Genomic DNA, 20,346 nt, shown 5'->3' with positions numbered 1-20,346 from the left:
CCTTCCTTCCATTCCTTCCTTCCATTCCTTCCATTCCTTCCTTCCCTTTCCTTTTCTCCCCATTCTTCCTCAAAGTGCCCTGAGCGCCACTGCAAACTGATTTGTACACAGCCATGTGAGCAGACTGCTCAGCAGTGCAGAGCTGTGTTAATGAGTAATTACACTGAAATTAGCTTTAATGCCAATAAGGGAGCAGCTTTATTACCTCAAGCTTTTAAGCACGGTGTAACAAGTCACATGCAAACAAGTCTTTTCTTTCTAATATTTCACCACTTTTTAAAAAGCATGCCCACACTAGAATACTCTTTCCTGGGCTATGCCTACACAGTTTCACACTAATCTTTTTTTTTTCTTTTTAATGTAAAACATGCATATTCAGCAAGTGACACGCTAAAAACAGGGAAAGCGAATGAAAAATGCTGCATGCCAGGCATACGTATACAACAGATTCATCTCTTCAACCACTGCTGCTAATTCACTTCTTCTGAGCTTGTTTCTCTGAGCTCAGGACCAAACCTTTGCATCCCGCAGAGGCTACACAGCCGAGAAGCAGCACATTGCCTTCAGCTGCATTTGAACAAAACCCTTCAGCACAACAGCTGACACAAAACAAAGTGCTGTCCTTAAACCCTGCCTGCAGAGCAGCTGGGCTGTGATGGGGGCCCAAGCTTGAAGAACTACATGTTGCTACAAGGAGACACTGAAAGTGCCGTGATGCAACTTCAATTCTGGATCAATGGATAAGGAAAGCTGGTTGATTCATCTGTCTGCATCTAACAAAGTTAAAAGCTAAAAAGGAGTTAAAGCAAAATATTTCAGTCCATTTTCTGCTTTGTAATGTATTTTCTAAGGCTTACGCAGTAACCTGGGCAACAAAACAATGTCCAAACTCCTAAATAAATACAATACAAACAAATGCTGAAACCCAAGCACTGCAGGACAGCGTGAACTCCACCAACAGGAAGAGGCAGCAGAGAAATGAGCACTTTTTGGATTTTCTGATGAGGAGAAATTCGGGTTTTCCTAACTGGCCGCTACAGCCCTTCACTGCCCACAGCACCCTGGTTGCAGGGCATGCCATCAGGCAGCTTGGTGCACCAGTGCTGCCACAGGGGTCCATCAGCCCTACGCATTCTCTGTGGCAGCAGCTCTTCCTCGTGCAGGGAAAGGGACTGTGCGCAGTGTAAACCACAGCAGAGAGACAACAAAGAGCTCCAGCACGTGCCCGCAGTGCTATTCGGTCATACCCGCTTCAGGATGCTGATGCGATCTTTTGAAAACAACTCTGTCAAACATACCCCACCTGAAAAGCAGCAATTGAAATGCTTTGCTTGTTAGCTAATTATCAGAAATATTTTCCACGTTGTCCAGCCCCTCCGGTTTAGATTTCCCTTTTCCTCCTTGTTCCCCCCAGTGGCACATTATTGGCACATTCACGGCTTCCTGCAGCTCTGGGCAATAACATCCCAATTATAGCACGGGACACACTACACAAAGAGACTGCAGCGGTATCTGCCTTCAGCTTTGCTGCTGCCACCTGAATGACCCCATCCTCAGCTACCTCACACATAACGAGATGGCAATCCTACAACCTACGAATGAAGACAGTACAGATATTTATGAAACCAAGGCGAAGAAACACTTGAAGATCAGGTCTGCGGCCACAGTAAGGATACTCTTGGCCACAGCGGAGCGCTTACAAAGCCACAGCTTCCATGCCTGCCAAAAGAGAGCAGCAAACATTTTCCTCCATGAGCAGGGGACAGCTGGGAATTTCCTAAGCATTCTCCCAGTGCAGAAGGAAGCCTTCCTGAAACCTCCCTGTAGCCTCACTCCCTGAGGACGTGGAGAATGAGGCAAGGGGAGAGCACGACAGACCTGGTCAGCAGCAAACAGTCACGGAATTCGGGGCACCAGAGAGCGGTGAAACTAACAGCACTGCAGAAGGAAAGAAAGCCCTCTTTATAAGGACTTCAGAGTAGCTTTATGGCTTTTGAGTGTAAATAAGGCCTTGGCTCCAGTAACAGAGACTCGATGCTGCAACTAAAAATAGCAAATTACTATTTCTCCAGAAAATCTGCAAGAAAAACATGACCTCAGACACTCAGATCTCCAAAGGCCCTGGAAAGCCTAACTGTCAGGAGACACTCAGAAGTACCAGCACGTACAAACGTTGACTTGGTGTACTGCAATTAGGCTGTTAACTAAGTAAACTACATGTTTTACATATCTTGCTATTTAACTGATTCCAGAAAGGTTATCCACACTTCCACAGTTTTTTACTGGCTTAATCTAGGGCTCCATTTCCCTTGGCTGGAGCTCAGTATATGATATCACTTGTAGTGCCAAGCAGCAGAAGGATTTACCTTTGATCTGGATTAAGAGGCTGTGATATTTCAAAAAGTCAAATCGAAAAAACACAGCTTTTTAATTTTTTTTAAAACATTTTCCCTCTCGGTACTCATGAAATACAACAGTAGCACAGTGCCATACAGTTAAGCATGAAATAACAAAATGGGAGAGCCCCGGACTGCAGCTGTCCTTTAAAACTTTGCCTTCTGCCATCCCTGGGTTTTCACCTGCACCAAACTGCTGTCCCTCTCCACGGAGTTTCCTTGCACATTTAGCAAAGACAGGACATCATCGTGGCATTCCTAACAGTCCCCTGCTTACCTTAAAGAAAGAAAATACATATTAACTGGTACGAATAAGTTCCACAAATGGTCGAAGTTGGTACTCTGTCTCAACGGATCAGCTGCAACAACCGAATTACTTCCTTCCCTTGGAAAAACTAATTAAAAGAAACATATCAGGCTCCTGCTCTTTTACTAAGAGGTGCTTTTGTGGAAACTGAAATAGGCAAGAATCACAAACGGAACTGAGGGTGGATTAAAATAATTTCTGCTGTATGTAATGAACACATTCTGAATCTCCTGGATGTCACAATGACAGTCACCAGCAGCTCCATTTCACTGCAGCGAGACAAAGACTTGTGTCTGCGTGGCATGGCCACAGAGAGACAGCAGAATGTAACTGTTCATAGCAAATTCAAGATTATGCCATTAGTTGTATGCAAAATTGTGGGCCCTTCTGTGTGATTTTACTGTATAGGGAAATTTGCCAAAAAAGAAGAAAACACATTAGAATTGTTTGGGCAACACCTACAAGAAAACCCAACTGTGGCCAGCTGGACAGAAAGCCAACTGACCTTGAATCTGCTCGGCTCATTGGGAAATGCAAAGCACAACTGACCCTGTAAAGGCTGCCACATGTCTGTAGGACTATGTATCGGTGGGGTACCAGGGACAACATGCCCCCAAAATAAAATGTACGGTGCTTTTATGTTTTATATTCCTGGGTTTTATATGTTATTTGCTATGATTAACTGAAAACCCCTCACTATTGCTCACCATTGGATATGTAAGACATTTGGTAACAAAAAGATGGGAAAAAAGTTGAATCCTTGTTGTTTTTTTTCCCAGTAATGGCTTTTTTCACGACACATTCAGATGGCAACATTACCCTTGTGTCTTGTTTCACCACTCCATCTGGCCAAGGAAAGGCCCAAGTTGCCAGCAGCTCTCCACCCTGGGCACTCTTCTGTACACTTACGCTCTGGTCTCATTAACAACAACACTTTCAGGTTCTGTAGTATTGCCAGTAGTACTGTAAAGTGTTCTGCTGCTTTGTGATCCTGAATCAGCCGCCTACTTCTTCCTGCAAGCAGGCCCCTGGGGACGAGCTGGATCAGGACCCGTGGCACAGGGAGCACAGCAAGGAGGGCCCCCGCTTCCCCACATCATCCTGAAGAGAGAAGAGGGCTGCAACTGAGGATCTGACACAGCTCTCTCAACCCACTTTGTGTCCAGCAGCCATCAAAAGAAAGCAATGAGCAAGGAAACGCCACCTTCCACCCTCCCCCAAATGCAAGCACCCCTCGTTTTCTGTACAAAATGCAATGGAAATACTTACTCATTTCTCTATTCTGGCATTTTCTGCCTAAAGCAGACAGATTTTTTTTATTTAGTTTGTTGTAATTGCCTTAGATTAATTTACATTGCCACTGGGAAGGAGGACTATTATTTACTCTTCACTCAATACATCCTACTCGCAAAAAGCTCACCAAGAAGACATACAAGCAAATTCCTATCTCATAGAAAGCAACTATAATTTTTAAGTGCTCATTTGGTCCTATCTCCTAATGTAAAATGGACACTGAATAAATTGCGGATGCATAAACAAACCGACAAACGCATTTTCTGACAATGAGCCCATTTTTCAAAGGAAGTCATAAAATCCATGATGATGAAGTGCACTCCTCCCTTTCTCATTTCATGATGAAGTGCTGCGGTGCAGAGGAAACAATCTGATTCTTTCCTGTCTCACCAAGCAGCCAGCAGCGAGGTGGGACAGCCCGGTGACGCACTGCGTGGGGCAGAGGAAGGCAGAGCCCCGCCGTCCCCGTCAGACACCAGGGGGCCAGGGGAGGAGGGAAAGACAAAGGCCTCCATTTGGATCACGAGACTCACGCTGTGAAAAAAAGAGGGAAAGAAGCCAACCACACCTCAACCTATCCCCAAAGAGCTTAAAACTAACTTCCTTGAAACAGATTTTGTTATTGGAAAGGAATTCCGAGCATAACTAAATACTGCAAAATGATAGACTTGATCTGGAAGTTCAGTGAGGAATATTTAAGTTTTATAAGTGACTGAAGTTTCTGTTTTAACGACCAAGGAGACAAAAATCCTAAACAGCACACACACGTAGGACCCACGGCAGTACAACTGCACCTAAACACGCCCAATAACCATGCACGGGTTAATGCAAATACTCATGAGCTGAGCTTCTATGCAGAATTAAAGTCTCTTTAGAACAGTGGAGTCTGCAACAACAAGTCGTAATTTCGTTTTAATATCTCGTAACAGGAAAGCAATTATTTTACTCCAAAAGCAAATGCGCTACATTTGAGCGAAGCTCCTTCTGGAATAGCAGCTAATAAAACCACCACATATATTTTGGAAAGTGTTCATTTACACACCACGTGGAGCCTTTTGCCTCCTTCAAGAGTGAGGCACAACTGCTCCCTCGGCCAGAAGTTTTGCTGTGCTATTGCACTGAGCAGACTGCTCCACCAGGCCTCCACCTCCACTCATCCTTTTTTTTTTGGTCTTTGGTTTTTTTTGGTCTTTGTTTTTTTCCAGTTCTCACTTACTGTTTGCGTACCCAGGGCCACAGATGCTGTTGATGCTGCATACACTCCAAATAGTTAAATGTAACCCTTTCAACAAGGCAGGTTTAGGACAAAATCACTGCTTTGATGGTAGAGCAGTACCAAAATACAAAAATCATGATCCCACTATACTACCTGCCTATTAAAGGATGCTTTTTCCAAGGAATCAATAAGAGGTTCACCGCTCACTTTCTCTCGTTTCTCAGTAGCAGACTAAATTAAAGGACAGCCATCCATCCTGGAGCCACAGTCACTAATCCTGAGGTGGAATTCCTGCTAGTGTCCCACTCCTTGGGGGTAACTTTGTTTTACAATCAAGTGTTATCAAAGTATTTTATTCAAATGACCACAACGTTCCTCAGAAGTTACCTCATGCCCATCTCCCTGCCTAGGATACAACTGGGTACTTATCTCCTGCTGATGTGCGTCGATCCAGAGGGGCAGTGGTGCACACAGGTTTACCTCAATGCCAGCCTCCACGGCATTCTCCGAGACTTGGACGTGGAATGCCATTTCCCTCAGTCGTGGGCCTGCTGACGCTCCAAGGAGCTCTGCAGCAACAACTCTGGCAAGCTGAAGTTTCAACAGATGAAACTGAACTCCTGTGTCAAACTTTTAATTGTTTATGCTAATCTCTTCCTCAAAGACCTACGTATTTAACTACTTGTTTGTAGATAGTGCACCCTTTTTCCTCTACTGTTAACAACTGCGTGTACCTACAGCTTGCTTCCCACAGGTTATGTCACATACGCTGTTTTTATAGCAACTAGATGGGGTATGAGGATGTTTGAGAATTCAGGATACTGACTTGAATCCAAAGGCGAAGCATCTACCGCTGAAACACAGGAGCATCTATTAGCTCTGTGACTTATGACTAAGAAAAGTGAACCCAGGTATGACTTTCCTCTTTCTCATTATTTTCCTTTAGCACCTTCTGTAATAACGCGTCAACAGGAAAGCCATGCAGAATCCATTTGTCTTTTGAAGACTGTCTCTACAATTATCAGGCTCCTTTTTTTGGCAGGGGAAGAGAAGGGAAAGGAAGGGAAACAATCACTGTAAATGAAACACTCCATCAGGATATTTCTAATGCAGTGAGAACACTGACAATTGGTACTTAGTTTCAATACAGAAATTAGGCAAATTTCAGTGCATATTATTAAAAATGAAAGCCATCTTTAATTGTTAGATTTATTTAATTCCCATATGGTACAAAAACCGTAAGCCTCTTTGGGATATATTGTCAACACAGCTGGGAAAATACGTGACATCAGAAGCAAGTCTTCTAGGTTCAACTATTCAACCGTACGAATCCTATTACACATGCAACCAAACTGTAAACCAATCCTTTTTTCTCTTTCTCCAAATGGCATTCAGCTGTCTCTGATATTACTGTATAATTTAGCAGCTCTGAAATATAAGCAACCAATTAAGACCATATCCGTGCATTTGCTCCCTCCCTCTGGTGTGAGACTGACACAATCTGATATTTTCCTGTACAACACGAGGCTAGGATCAATTACAAATTAAGGCTACTTCTGTCAATCTTCACAGCCCTGTTTGTGAATAATAATGGAACTGCCTGCAGAGGTCAGAAAAAATATCAAGCTAGAGTTCATTCTTCCTATTATCCTCCCCACCTTCACAGGAACCATCAAAAAACCCTAAAAACAACCATCCCTTGCGACACAGTGAAAGCATCCTCGATCTCCAGTTGATGCCTTTCCCCATAACTTTTGTTTTCACCCAATACCTACAGGCCATCCAGTGGCAGGGAGATAGCCACCGCCACTCCACACCTGGAGCTGGGCACATCAAATGCACTCACCTTTGCTCAACATCAGTTCAGAGCTGCATGCGCTTCTGGTTTCAGGTAATATGTATTGCTGACAGTATGTTAGCTGGTAAGGCAGAAGCCAAGCTGATAAAAACGACAGTTATATACAATGCAAGGAGATAAACAGGAAAGGAAATTGGTGGATGTGGTAAGTGATATTACAGTAAGTGTATTTGCTTCTTTAGACATTCTGGCATCAAAAAAACCCAAACCTATAGCTACTGAACTGAGAAACTCTATACATTCAAGCTAACCTGGAAGAGATGATTTAAAACAAGAGATCAAACTCTCATCCTCTTCTACCGTTGTCCAAGCTCAACTAGCAACAAGCCTGACCAGCGATGCACAGACGCTGTACAGCACCTTTCTACTTCTCTCCACTTACGCTGAGTTATAATAAATACAGGATAGGTAAAGGGTAGGAAGCACCTATCAGTATCTGTTGAATGTTCCTCAAAATACAGCGGAGCTTTTTGCTACTACAAGCTCTTTCTCTGCCTCCACCTAATATTTCCTATGTATTACCTCTCTTTATAACATATAATTTCTTTGAACACACGTACCTTTTAACAATTAATTTTACTCATGATAAAATTAAAGAGCTGATACACAGCCCCAGCTGTTTCAAAGTATAATTGCAATCACTGCAACCCATATTTCATAGAGTTACAGAACATCCTGAGTTGGAAGGGACCCACAAGGATAATTGAGTCCAACTCCTCTATTTGTGCTGAGCACGCTCAAATGTAAGAAGTCACGGAGCAGTCCATCTGATCTGCATATCCTCATGAGGTTTCAAATTTCTTTGCCAAGTCAACTGTAAATACGGTCATAAAACAAGAAATGAAAATGAATAAGCACAATCAAAGCATCCTATAAACTCTGCAATGCCTTCCTGCGTTCACCATGCACCAACAAATATTAATCTATTACTAATTTAAGCTAAATTAGAGCAATTCATTTAAAGCACATGCCAACTTTAAACATGGATAGTCTACTGAATGCAGAATACGAGAACTACTTCAGTCTCTATCTCATTAAGTTAAAACGTGAGAAGTTTGGGGTCTGGATTAATCAGTTGGACTTCCCAATAGAACCACACCTAAGTGGGGACCTTGAAAAGGGTCATTTCTTAAACAGGGATGGAAACAAGAAAGGAATCTAACTAAATTAAAGCTTCTTTCCGCAACACTGAACGTACATGCAGCCATGAGAAGCAATAATGGTGACTTTCATGGAGGAAGACTAGCTAAGCAATGTAAATTAAAATCAAAATTAACATGAAGAAAAGGCTTCCAGCATTAAAGAGGAGAACATACTGCTATGTTTACAGAAAATTAGCAATAAAGTGTACACAGCCAGTAGCAAAATATTCCCAGGCTTTGGCTTTGGTTTTACAAAACACTGTCTGAAGTCAGTTTGAGCTTTCAGATGCTGTTTACGTTCCTCAAGCACAATTTTCAAAATGAGCCTTACAAGCTGTTCAGCTATCATTCAGACGGAGCCATTCTGATATTTTCAGACAGGGACTGAGACAGCAAGTTTAGAAATCATTCCCCTACTTTTAACACGAGCGCCGTCATCATTTTTAACAACTTCATTATGCACGCAGTCGTGGGGTCAGATTCGCTGCATTCATTGCTGTTGGGGTTTTTATCTACAGGACCCTAGGGTTTTTCCATTTAAAAAAATGATGATTTATGCATGCACTTATTTTTATATATGTAGATATGTGTGCACACAGAAGAACAGGGCTCACGTGTAGTGCTGTATGAGGAAATGCCTTGGATTTTATAACACAATCACTGCCCTTGAGCAGCCTAATTATGCTAAATGGCATATACCGTAGAGAAGCTATCTAGTTCAAATATCATAACCCCGTAACATTCTGTCCTGCCTTCTAAATTTGAAAAACAATTTTTGACAAAGTGTGACAAACTCTGTTTGAACCCATGAAATGGGGTGCTCTCATTAAACAGCCTTAGGTCTGCTGAGTGAAAAACCACACAGCTACGTGTTGATATAGGACATGCAAACGTGGGATCTCTCCAGGGGAGAGGCAATCCCCCTGCTAGCCCTGTCCCTAGGGATCCCCACCTCAGTGGAGTTTCCCTCCTCCTGCTTTTTGCATCCTCTCCCCATAGCAGACCCCAGTGGTCTCCCAAACCCCCCAGGTTCTGAGCTAGCAGCAGTGGGTGCACGAGGCACGGAGCAGCTGTCAGGGCTCATTACTTTGCTCTCATCCCCTGAGATCTGCAATCCAATTTTTGAGTACTTCTTCTTCTTTACAGAAAATCTGAATTCCTGCCTACGAGGGCTTGCAGCCTTACCACTCAGTTTCAATCCACAAATCATTTCTTCTCTGGTAGACTTCTCCACTCACGGAACCACAGGGACCTCTTCTGATTTTCCTTGCATTAAGACACATAAAATTGTACCAGACAGAAAGAACACGAAGACACTTTTTTATGAGTGAAAAAGTAGAACAGGTTTCAGGAAGAATACCCGACGGAGCCCTTCCCTTTGATTCAGATGGCTTTTTTTCCATCTTGCTCTGACATTTCATCCACAGTAACCTGCATGTTTTCCAAGCACCTCCACAGTCCCAGCTCTGTAACTACAAGGATTGAGAAAATATTTACAGTATCACCTTGAAAACAATACTAAACACTCTTGACGCACAGCGTGTGGCTGCATACAAAATACTTTTAAAATTATCTTTTTAAGATGTGAAAGAGCCTGAGAGATTGCATTTGATATCTGTGAAATCACCCAAAATAGGTCCTGAACACAAGAGCTGCTTCAGGGCTTGAACCAGGCAAGGGCAGCAGTCAAATTTATGTCACTTCTCATGTAGGGAAAATACCCAAAAGTGCAACTGAGTTTCTCGAATCAGAGCACAAACACGCCTGTTGGTGCCAACTTTCGTATTTCTTTCAGCAGAAGCCCACATTTATCAAAAAGAAATGGCATTTACCTCCTACAACAGAATAATGGAACCTACAGACAGGGAAAACTTGGAGTATTTCATACATCTTGATTTACATAAGGCTTTTGACTTTGCCTCCCAGGACATTTTCAAAAGCAAGCAAATACGTTCCAGATGAGGCTACTACAAAAGGGGATTCATAACTGGTTGGAAAAAATCACCCTCAAAACAGTTCTCAATGCCTCAGTGTCGGAATGAAAAGTGATATTGAGCTTGGATGTATGGGAGGGTATGCTGACTTCCATATGATTCAATACATATATTTTTAGTTTAATTTTTTTTTTTTTTTACCAGCCCAGATGATAGCTTAGAGAAATGCTTGTAATATTTATATGAATGCAAAGTCAGGAGGGCTGCAAGCACACTGAAGGGCACGCTTAGAATTTCAAAGCATGTTGTCAAAGTGGAGAAACAGCCTGAAAACAGCAAAGATTCGTCACTCGACAAGCTAAGCAAAAAGGGATATTATGTCTGTGATAACAGATCACAAGCTGAGATGAGCCCACGGTGTTGCAGAGAGAAAAAAAAGAAGCAATCATCCTCCTAAAGAGAGCTACAAGCTGGAAGACAGAAAAGCAAGTGGAAGAGTTGAAGCAAGGGAGGTTAGGGTTAGAAATTAAAACATACCCAGCCTCTACTTTCTGTGATAATTTAAAGACTTTGAGAAGTCTGCCCCAAAATTCAGCCTTTTTTTTCCCCATTCCCGGCATCAGTCAAATGCACAGAGAGCAGTGGTGTCTCCTGGCATGCAATTCTGCATGGCTGTGCTTTCAATCACTGCAACGGTCAGCCGTAATAAAAATTACTTTTCATAGCGTTAAATATGATGCTTTGAATCAAAAATGTTCTCTCCCAAGATCAGAACATTTGCCAGGAGAAGCACTAACAGACTTACTTCTCTATGTTCTTTTCTGTCTTAGCAAGTGCACGGAAATCCTGTCTTTCAGCAATAAAACACAGTGCCTTGAGCAATGCACTGACAGCTTTTTTTCTTAAGTAGCAGACCTCCTTGATGTGTTGCTTCCTCTTTTGGGGAACATTAGTTGCAGAGACTACAAGCTGCTCAGACTGCTCTAATGTCACCTCTTTTTCTGTACCTGAATCATTGCTTGCAGATTCGAAAACTCAGAGAACCTTAACAAATAACATTCTGAATTGTAATATTTATATTTCATGGTTGAAGAGTCAGCACACTCCATCCATATAAAGGATCCTCCTTCACAGAGAAGTTACATCTAAGCTTTCACTAACGAGAATGTGAAAATCCAACTATAGCTAGAACTCTTCTCGACCAGCATCGAGCTGCTGGCTGGGAAATCTCAAGTCTGGGTCAGCCTGAAGGAACTTCAGTCAAAGATGCCACTGCAGCATAGAAGTGTAGTTCTGGCACAACCCCAGCTGAAATGTGCCGACTCACAGAATCATAGAATCATAGAATGGCTTGGGTTGGAAGGGACCTCAAGGATCATCAAGCTCCAAGTCCTCTGCCGCAGGCAGGGCTGCCAACCTCCAGATCTAATACTAGACCAGGTTGCCCAGGGCCCCATCCAACCTGGCCTTCAACACCTCCAGGGACGGGGCATCCACAGCCTCTCTAGGCAGCCTGTTCCAGCATCTCTCCACTCTCTTGGTAAAGAACTTCCCCCTGATATCCAACCTAAATCTTCCTTCCTTCAACTTAAAACCATTTCCCCTTGTCCCGCCATTATCTACCCTTGTAAAGAGTTGACTCCCCTCCTGTTTGTAGGCTCCCTTTAGGTACTGGAAGGCTGCAATGAGGTCACCCCGCAGCCTTCTCTTCTCCAGGCTGAACAAGCCCAGCTCCCTCAGCCTGCCTTCATAGACAAGGTGCTCCAGCCCTCTGATCATCTTTGTGGCCTCCTCTGGACCTTCTCCAACAGCTCCCTGTCTTTCTTGTATTGGGGACCCCAGACCTGGACGCAGTACTCCAGATAGGGCCTCACACGAGCAGAGAAGAGAGGGACAATCACCTCCCTCTCCCTGGTGGCCACTCCTCTTCTGATGGAGCCCAGGATACCATTTGCTTTCTGAGCTGCAAGAACACCCTGCTGGCTCATGTTAAGTTCTTCATCCACCAGAACCCCCAGGTCCTTCTTTGCAGGGCTACTCTTGCCCCTCCCAGTCTGTATATATGCCTGGGATTCCTCCGGCCCAAGTGCAAAACCTTGTGCTTTGCTGTGTTGAACCTCATTAGAGTCACCCGTGCCCACCTTTCATGTCTGCTGAGGTTCCCCTGAATGGCATCCCTTCCTTCCATTGTGTCAACCGCACCACTCAGCTTGGTGTCATCAGGAAACATGCTGAGGATGCGCTCAATTCCATCATCAATATCATTGATAAAGATGTTAAAGAGCACCGGTCCCAAGACAGAACCCTAGGAGACACCGCTCATTACTGGCCTCCACACAGACATAGAACCATTGATCACCACCCTTTGTCTGCAGCCTTTCAACCAATTCCTTATCCACCAGGTGGTCCACCCGTCAAATCCACACCTCTCCAATTTGGAGATATGGATGTGGTGGGGGACCATGTCAAAGGCCTTGCACAAGCCCAGGAAGATGACATCAATCGCCTTCCCTTTGTCCACCAATGCTGTCACTCCATCATAGGAGGCCACCAGATTGGTTAGGCATGACCTTCCCCTGGTGAAGCTGTGCTGGCTGTCTCAGATCACACGCTCATTCCTCATGTGATCTAGCATGTCATCCAGGAGGATCCACTCCACGATCTTCCCAGGCACAGAGGTGAGATTCACCGGCCCGTAGTTCCCCAGGTCCTCCTTTCTCCCTTTCTTATAAATGGGAGTGACGTGACTCTTTTTCCAGTCACCCAGGACCTCACCCGACAGTCATGACTTTTCAAATATGATGGGGAGCGGCTCGGCAACCACCTCAGCCAGCTCCTTCAGAACCCTGGGATAGATTTGTACACATTCAGTCTCCTGAGTGGTCTCAGACTTGCTCTGCCCTTACAGTGGGGGGGGGAATTACTCCCCCAACCCCCACCTAGAAGTTTAGGGATGCAGGGCTCAGGGATGTGAGAAATATTAGAATCCTGGCTACCAGAGAAGACTGAGGCAAGGAACTTACTCAGGACCTCAGCCTTCTCCACATCTGTTGGTTGAAGCCAGCTCTCCTTTTACATTTACCAAAGGAGGTACGCTCGCTTTGGCCTGTCTCTTCTGGCCAATGTACCTGTAGAATGTCTTCTTATTGTTTGTAACATCCCTCGCCAAGTTCAGTTCTGCCTGTGCCTTGGCTTTCCTGATACAACATCTGCAAGTCCAGACAGTGCTATATTCCTCCCAGGTGAATTAAATTAATAGACTCCAGAACTCCAGAAAACGTTGACTGTGTTTCTGATGTTCTCCACCATGCTGCAGGTCAGGCAAGCCACAAGGCCTACCAGCAGTCTGTAACCTCGCTGCATTGCTATGAGACTTCAGAGAGCTCATGGCCAAACAGTGGCAGAAAAGTATCAGCACAAAATGAAATTATTCATGCAGCAGCGGTCCTGCACAGAATTCAATTACACAAAGAGAATACGAATTTTAAGTCAATAAATGATGTCTTCAAAACCCTCTGAGAATTAAGATTCACGTAAGGCAATTCAGTGGAGGAATTAATATCACACAGTGCAACCCAAGCGGTGGTATACTTTCATCAAATTTGGTTTTCAGTGTCAAACTGTGCCTCCAGTAGTACGCATTCAAATTTCTCATAAGGAGATCAGCAGAAAAATACATACTACTAAATAGTCCTAATTTGACTTAAGACTATCAACAAAGATAAACGGGGCTGTTCGCACCTCTCAGACTGACACTTTCGGAATCACAGAATACTACCAGCAAGGAGAGATCACAAGAGATTACCTATTCAAGCCGCTGCTCAAACCAGAGACACCTTGGATGAGGTTGCTCAGGGCCTTGTCTAGGTATTGTCTACAACAGCTCCAGGAATGGAGGTTTCACAGCCTCCAAAGCTTCTGCAAGCCACTTCTGCAACCTGTTGGGTCCATCTCTCTACTCCTCCCACTTGGGTACAACCTGAAAACCACCTGAGGCTGCTCTTTGCCCATCATTCCATCACTGATGATGACAGAAAACCTTCTCCATCCTAGTATCAAGACCCAAAAATGTCTTCACACTGCTGGCTATGATGCTGGAGCCTGCAGGGGCAGGCAGCCCACCACATCCCACCCCTCCAGGCCAGATTTCCCACTGAGCTGCAGAGATACTGTGGGAGACTGTGTATAGGATATATCCACCCCTCTCAACCACGTGGTCAACCATCTCATCTTAGGAGGTTATCAAAACAGTCAGGAGCAATTTTGTCCTTGGTAATCCATGCTGGATTTTCCCAGTCATCAGCATCTCCTTCACTGACCCTCAACATCCAGAGGGATTTGTTCTATAAGCTTCCTCGAAACAGCTCTACCTCCAGACGATGTCTTAGTTCCATCCGTGCACACATCCAGGCAATGTCCCTCGGTTTTCTGCATTAGCTTCCAACTTCTATGTACTTCCTTTTTTTGTTTCTGCTCAGTTTGGAGTTCCTTCTTCATCCCTTGCTGGTCTCCTGGCCACACAAATTTCCTGGCACAATCTCCTGTCCTGAAGTCCAAGGCTGTAATTCTGCTATTTGTTTTGCCCACTTCTCTCACAAGCCTAAATTCAAGCATCTTGTGATGGCTGCTACCACGTCTGCACTGACCTTTGTACCCATCCTTTTCCATCCCAGAGCAGCAGACCCAACACATCATCACCACTGCTCATTCTACTCAGACACAGATAAACCGGAATCAAGAAACAGTCTTCAACATGCCCCAGAACCCCCCTGCACTGCCTGCCACGCCACCAAGCTGCCATTCCAGCATGTACCAGATGGTGAAGGAAATCCCCATAAACCCCAATGGCTGCAATCATGAGACTTTTTCCAGTCGTGTAAAGAAGGCTTCTCTTTCTCGTTTATTTTGTCATTACTGGTATTAGTTTTTTGAGACGTGTGAAAATGTTGCCCTTCCATCCTCTGATCCTTACATATAAGCTTATGATCCTTACATACTAGCTTGCCATCCTCCCCAAAACAAGGCTGTAAGTGCTCACGTCAGCCTGCATGCACAGCACAAGTATCACCCTTGCTTCTTCACCCTCCATCCTGTGAAGCTATCCCAATGCATCTCTGCAATCCCACTGGCCTGACAGCTCTGCATCTCCATGCAGACTCCTCTAATTCCTCCTCCATGTTTCCCATGCTAGTATGTACAACCATGACATAGTAATATTAATTCACACACAGAACACCCTTTCTTGGCTATGGACTGTTTTTCAAGAAAATGTGAAGTTTAAAGAGGTGGATAATTCCAATATGAAAAATGGATGTGGCACACAATTGGATACCGGCACCATTCAATTCATTCACTTCAAGACCTGTCCTATCTAATTCTCAAAGACGGCACAGAATGGCAGACAGCAGCTTTTGCAGTACACAAGTACAAGTTCACCCAGTGTACTATGCTTACTTCGGAATTTTGAAGATGATGAATTGCATCTCAACTAATGTTTTGAAACTGTTCTCTAAATAACGTGGCATATTTGTTTACAGTCAATGATTTTTCTTTATACAGCGCTCAATAATCACTCCTTCTTTTGGTGCCTGAGTACTTGTCAAACGCCTATCACAGGGGGGTGACAGGGAACCATCTGCCTCCCTCCCCAGAGGCACCTCCTTTTACTTACTGCCACCTGTTCTTTTTTTCAGTTCCCAAAAGGCAACTCTCAGCAACGCCAGTTCCACTGGAAAAGTCCAGGTTACAGGTCCTGCCTGAATTTTTCAGTCTCATCACTAGCATTTAGCCTCCACAACGAAAACCCAAATGTATCCATTACTGAGGTTCTCGCAGCCACAAGTTCACACAAAATAATGCTGTAAAAAGGACAAGAGGAAATAGCTTGGTTATGATTCAGTGAGCATATTAGCATCCATACATTGGAAAACTGATGAGGTTAGATGGTGACCCACCAGAGAATAATCATTAGTTGAAAAAAGGAAATCAGGTAGAAATTCCTTTTCTTTAGGTAGTTCTCTTCTAAACTTACTGGCAGAATTACAGAACTTGAAAATAAAACAGCCACTCCAGTGAGCCTTCAGATGGCCCTCGTGTCTTTAGCCTGACCGTTCTGTCAGTATTTTCCACTAATCCCCTCTGCATGCATTGCAAGCTTTTCAGAACTCCACGCAAATGCAAAACAGACCGACCCAAAAGAAACTTGTGACTGACCAACTGCTGAAACTGCTTGCACCAGAGGAAAGCTTGCATGCACACAGCTCTGGGCCACTATGTTCAAGGCAAAGTGAAGAATCGAAACAGTGCTTCCTCTGAAGTCAGTGTTTAAATACTGAAAGCTTCTTGTTGCCGCAGATAAGCATATTATGGACTATGTGCCTACTATATTTAAAAATGATGCAACCACCTAAGTCTGAAGACAATACAATGTGACATTCTAATTCCAGATGCTCAGCAACCCTTGCAGAAGGCAACAGCAGCACTCCAGGCAGCACAAACTAACACGTGTAGATTTCCAAATGAAGGGTCCAGAACGAAGCAAGTCAGCACACAGAAAAGACAATTAAGATCTGATCCAATATGCAAAGCACAAATGGAGGACACTTTCAGTGGTTTAATTCTATTTAACCTTTTTCTGACCACCTCCCACAGAGCCTGAGTGCCTCTTCCAACTGCTCACACTCATCCCCTATGGCAGCCAAATGTCGTCTTCCTCATTGGCAATTATGTCATAATCAATGCTGTACTCCATTTATAGATGCCGCAAATAGTCTCGGTCCATTTCTTCAACATAAAGAATTCATGTGGCCTGGCTGTCAGACAAACTCCGTAAGGCTTCTACTTTCTAATATAAATTTACTTTATTAAAGATCAGCTTGACATGACAACTGAAAGAGCTACTACCTGCGTGTAAATAGACCACGCTTCCCACTTCCATTCAGGAAGGAGAAAACAGAACAGAAAGGGAAGGGACAGCCTGCTAACTGGGAAGAAGAACTTCGATGAACACATCATCAACATTTCTTCACTGAAATTACTTTTCAGATTGCCAAGGTAGCTAATTCTCATCAGCAGGCATGGAATTTAAAAAAATATTTTTCTGAATTAATGACCAAAGTATTCGGAATCTTTTTTGTTCAAATTAGTGGGTTTTATTTCCATACCAAGCTAGATGTTATGGAAGAACTGAAGTATGTATCATGCTTTCACTCTCTTTCCCTAAGTATCTTTCCATCTTTGCCGTTCGTATATTGTGACAAGGTGCTGAAGAAGATCTCAAATATCCATTTTTTCTTTGACTGAGTATATCGTACCACTTTTCATACATCAGGACTGAATGAGACACAGCATATTCATGCCTAATTACATGACTTGTTATATCACTATTCAATAGCAAAAAATATAAATGTACTTTCAGTGATGTACCATGTGATCATCTCTACTGTTGGAGAGCAACAACTAATATGCATCAGCGTTACACTGGGAGTGCATTGTTAAAAACACTGCAGGCCATGTAACAGAATAATTTGACTTCTTGGGTGCATTTTTACACCCAAAACGAGACTCCATCAACACTGCATCCATTATCCTTTGGCAGCATGCAAAAGAAAAAGGACAGCATTATAAGGCACAGTCCTTTAGTATAATAGGACAGGTTGCCAGAGTAGAACAGGAAGGAGAAACCACTGGGCAAGGGAAAGGAAGAAGAGAGAGACCAGAGGAACTAAAATAATAACAGTAACAATCATTTGTAAACCACTACTGGGAACTGGGTAAAAGTAGAAACTTCGGCAGGGCTTCAAAACCCAGGTACATTAATTATTCAGTATTTTTCAAACTTGGAAAATATGGAATAATGCTTCCGCCTGAGTGATTTGGAAACCACTCAGGTGACTCATGCATATAGCAGAAATAAAATTACTTTTAATAATTTTTCTGGCAACGTGGTGACAGTAGGCCATTGCTGGATGCAGCCGCCTAGCACCAGTGGGAGATCGAAATCCCAGGGCTGCGAGTATTCAAGCTGCTGAATCCAGCGGAGGGCACCTTTCATTCCCCATGTTATTGTTGAAATAGATGCATCTCCTCAGCCATCAGTGAAACATACCCATATCCAAAGCAGAATTCAGAAGAAGTTAGAAGTGCACAACTACTCTACAGAACGACCAGAAAAGAAATGAAAAATCTCTCTTTATGGCACACTCGCAACAGTTTTCTCTCTGTATGCTGAATGCCAATACCAGGTCTAGCAGCTTCACATCTGTTGAAATTTCAAGAGTGAAGTTTTACCATGCCTCTGATCAGACCTAAGTGTTCCTGCAAAATCTTTCCATCCAAAGGTTTTGTTATACATGGAGAAACACACAAGAAATTGTAACTTTGAAACAGCATCCAAAAAAAACCAAGCAACACTGAAGTAAAAAAAGTACACCATTAGTATTTTCTCGTCTGACTTATTTTCTTCATCACTCTTACTACCGCTGGTTTTCCTCCTTATGATCTTATAAACTATTTTCAAGAGCAGTGTGACCTGAAAGATCAAAGCAAGCTCATGCTTTAGCACTGATATCTGTGCCATCCATTTTTGTGGAAGACAGTGCCTCTTTTACCATAACAATAATTATCCTCTTTTAACATTTGAAATATGCAACGCAGGATAGTGTGTGTTTCAGTAACACAAAGGTGAGCACTGTCAGTAACTCCACTTACTGGAGCACAGTAACAAATATTTATCTTCAATTGCAGCTGCAACTCAACAAACTGCTCTGCAGTCACAGCCTGCCGAAAAGGCAGAGCTCACTACTACTTCATTTTGTTTTCAACTGATGGCAGAAAAAAAGCTCCTAACACTGGAGTGACTTCGGTGTAGAATATTTCATTTGCTGTGTGCTCAGTAAGAACTTCTTTCAGTTTTGTAATTGCAGGGATAGTTTTAACATTGGATATTTTTCAAAATCTCAGCACACAATTAATATTTCAGTTTTACGGCTACGATTTCTTAATGCACCAAGTATTTCCAAGATAATTTTCAAAATGCAAGGTGAGCCCTGTAGAACCCCTCAGTTCTCCTAAGTAACTATAAGTGTAGAGTGAGATGACACTGAATCCCTCAGATGAATTCAAAAAATCACCCTAGTCGAGCTGAGTTATAGATAATGTGTCCCATGGAAAAGGTCCCCTGCAATTGTTCCTCCCCTTCTTTCAGCTCTAAAACGTCACTGTTTATCTTACCGAGGTCAAGTATTATCAGCTGGGCTCCAGCCTGTGCATTTCCAACATCATTTTCTGCAATGCACTGATAGAATCCTTCATCTGATTTCACCAGACCCAAAACTTGCAGATTATGTTCTTTCTGAGGAGCAAAGGATAAACACAACATTTAAAAATGGGCTGCAATTGCAAAAACAATGGTGTTTTATGACACATTTCTATGATAGGAGAAACTCCTGAACAGTAAAATACAAAAGTGTATTTTGCGTTCCCGTCAGATTTCATCTCTTTTACACTGAATCCTCAAATTATAAAGCGTCAAAAAGCAGCAGAAGCTCCTACTAATGGCTATCATTTTCTAGCATCACATATCACTGGCAAGTCATAACATTCCCACAGCCATTTTTATGATATTTTAAGCACTGACTATAACCACATAACTCACTGTTACAATTCTACAACCTCAGGTATATATAATTATACAGCCATTAAGTTCTAAGCTATGCCTCAGTAATGACTTTCACTACATCTAAAATTTCCCACTCGAAGCGCCAGAACTCACGATCCACAACTCAGTTCTATTTATATTTAAATTCCTGTTTGAAATTGTAATTTTCATCAATCACAGCTGACTGTGGCAAACACAGTCGGTGTTCACAGTGAGCTTGCATTTCAACAGGTGCAACAAACAATTTGTGTTTAGTCATCATGCATGCCCCTGTCTCTCACGGAAAGCCTGAGTTATCAAGAAACAGACAATTTCAGCAGCATATTTCAGTGTTTCAGTAAACTGGCTGAATTACGGAGCATTGCAGAATTCAAGAAACTAATTAATTCTTCCAGGCCTCAAACGTAAATAGTACGAAAATAGGATGCTGGTCCTGTGAAAGAGCTTAGATTCCACGCATATGTATCACCGAATCATAATCACCAAGGTTGTAAAAGAATTCCAGCTCATCCAGTCCAACCATCCATCTAGCACCAGTATTT

The 20,346-nt window shown here is 43.1% G+C and overlaps 1 protein-coding gene across 1 annotated transcript in view; it reads right to left on the bottom strand.

Moving 5' to 3' along the window:
* The window catches only part of NEO1 (neogenin 1), a 138,982-nt gene that overhangs the window by 45,503 nt on the left and 73,133 nt on the right, over nt 1–20,346 (bottom strand). Inside the window, exon 7 of the mRNA XM_021407502.1 lies at nt 19,378–19,498. Coding sequence (XP_021263177.1) covers nt 19,378–19,498 — 121 coding nt within the window. The remainder of the gene's footprint in view (nt 1–19,377; nt 19,499–20,346) is intronic.

The sequence above is a fragment of the Numida meleagris genome, chromosome 9, assembly GCF_002078875.1.
Source record: "Numida meleagris isolate 19003 breed g44 Domestic line chromosome 9, NumMel1.0, whole genome shotgun sequence".
NCBI classification, from domain to species: Eukaryota; Metazoa; Chordata; class Aves; order Galliformes; family Numididae; genus Numida; species Numida meleagris.
This window is presented reverse-complemented; position numbering and strand designations above follow the sequence as displayed.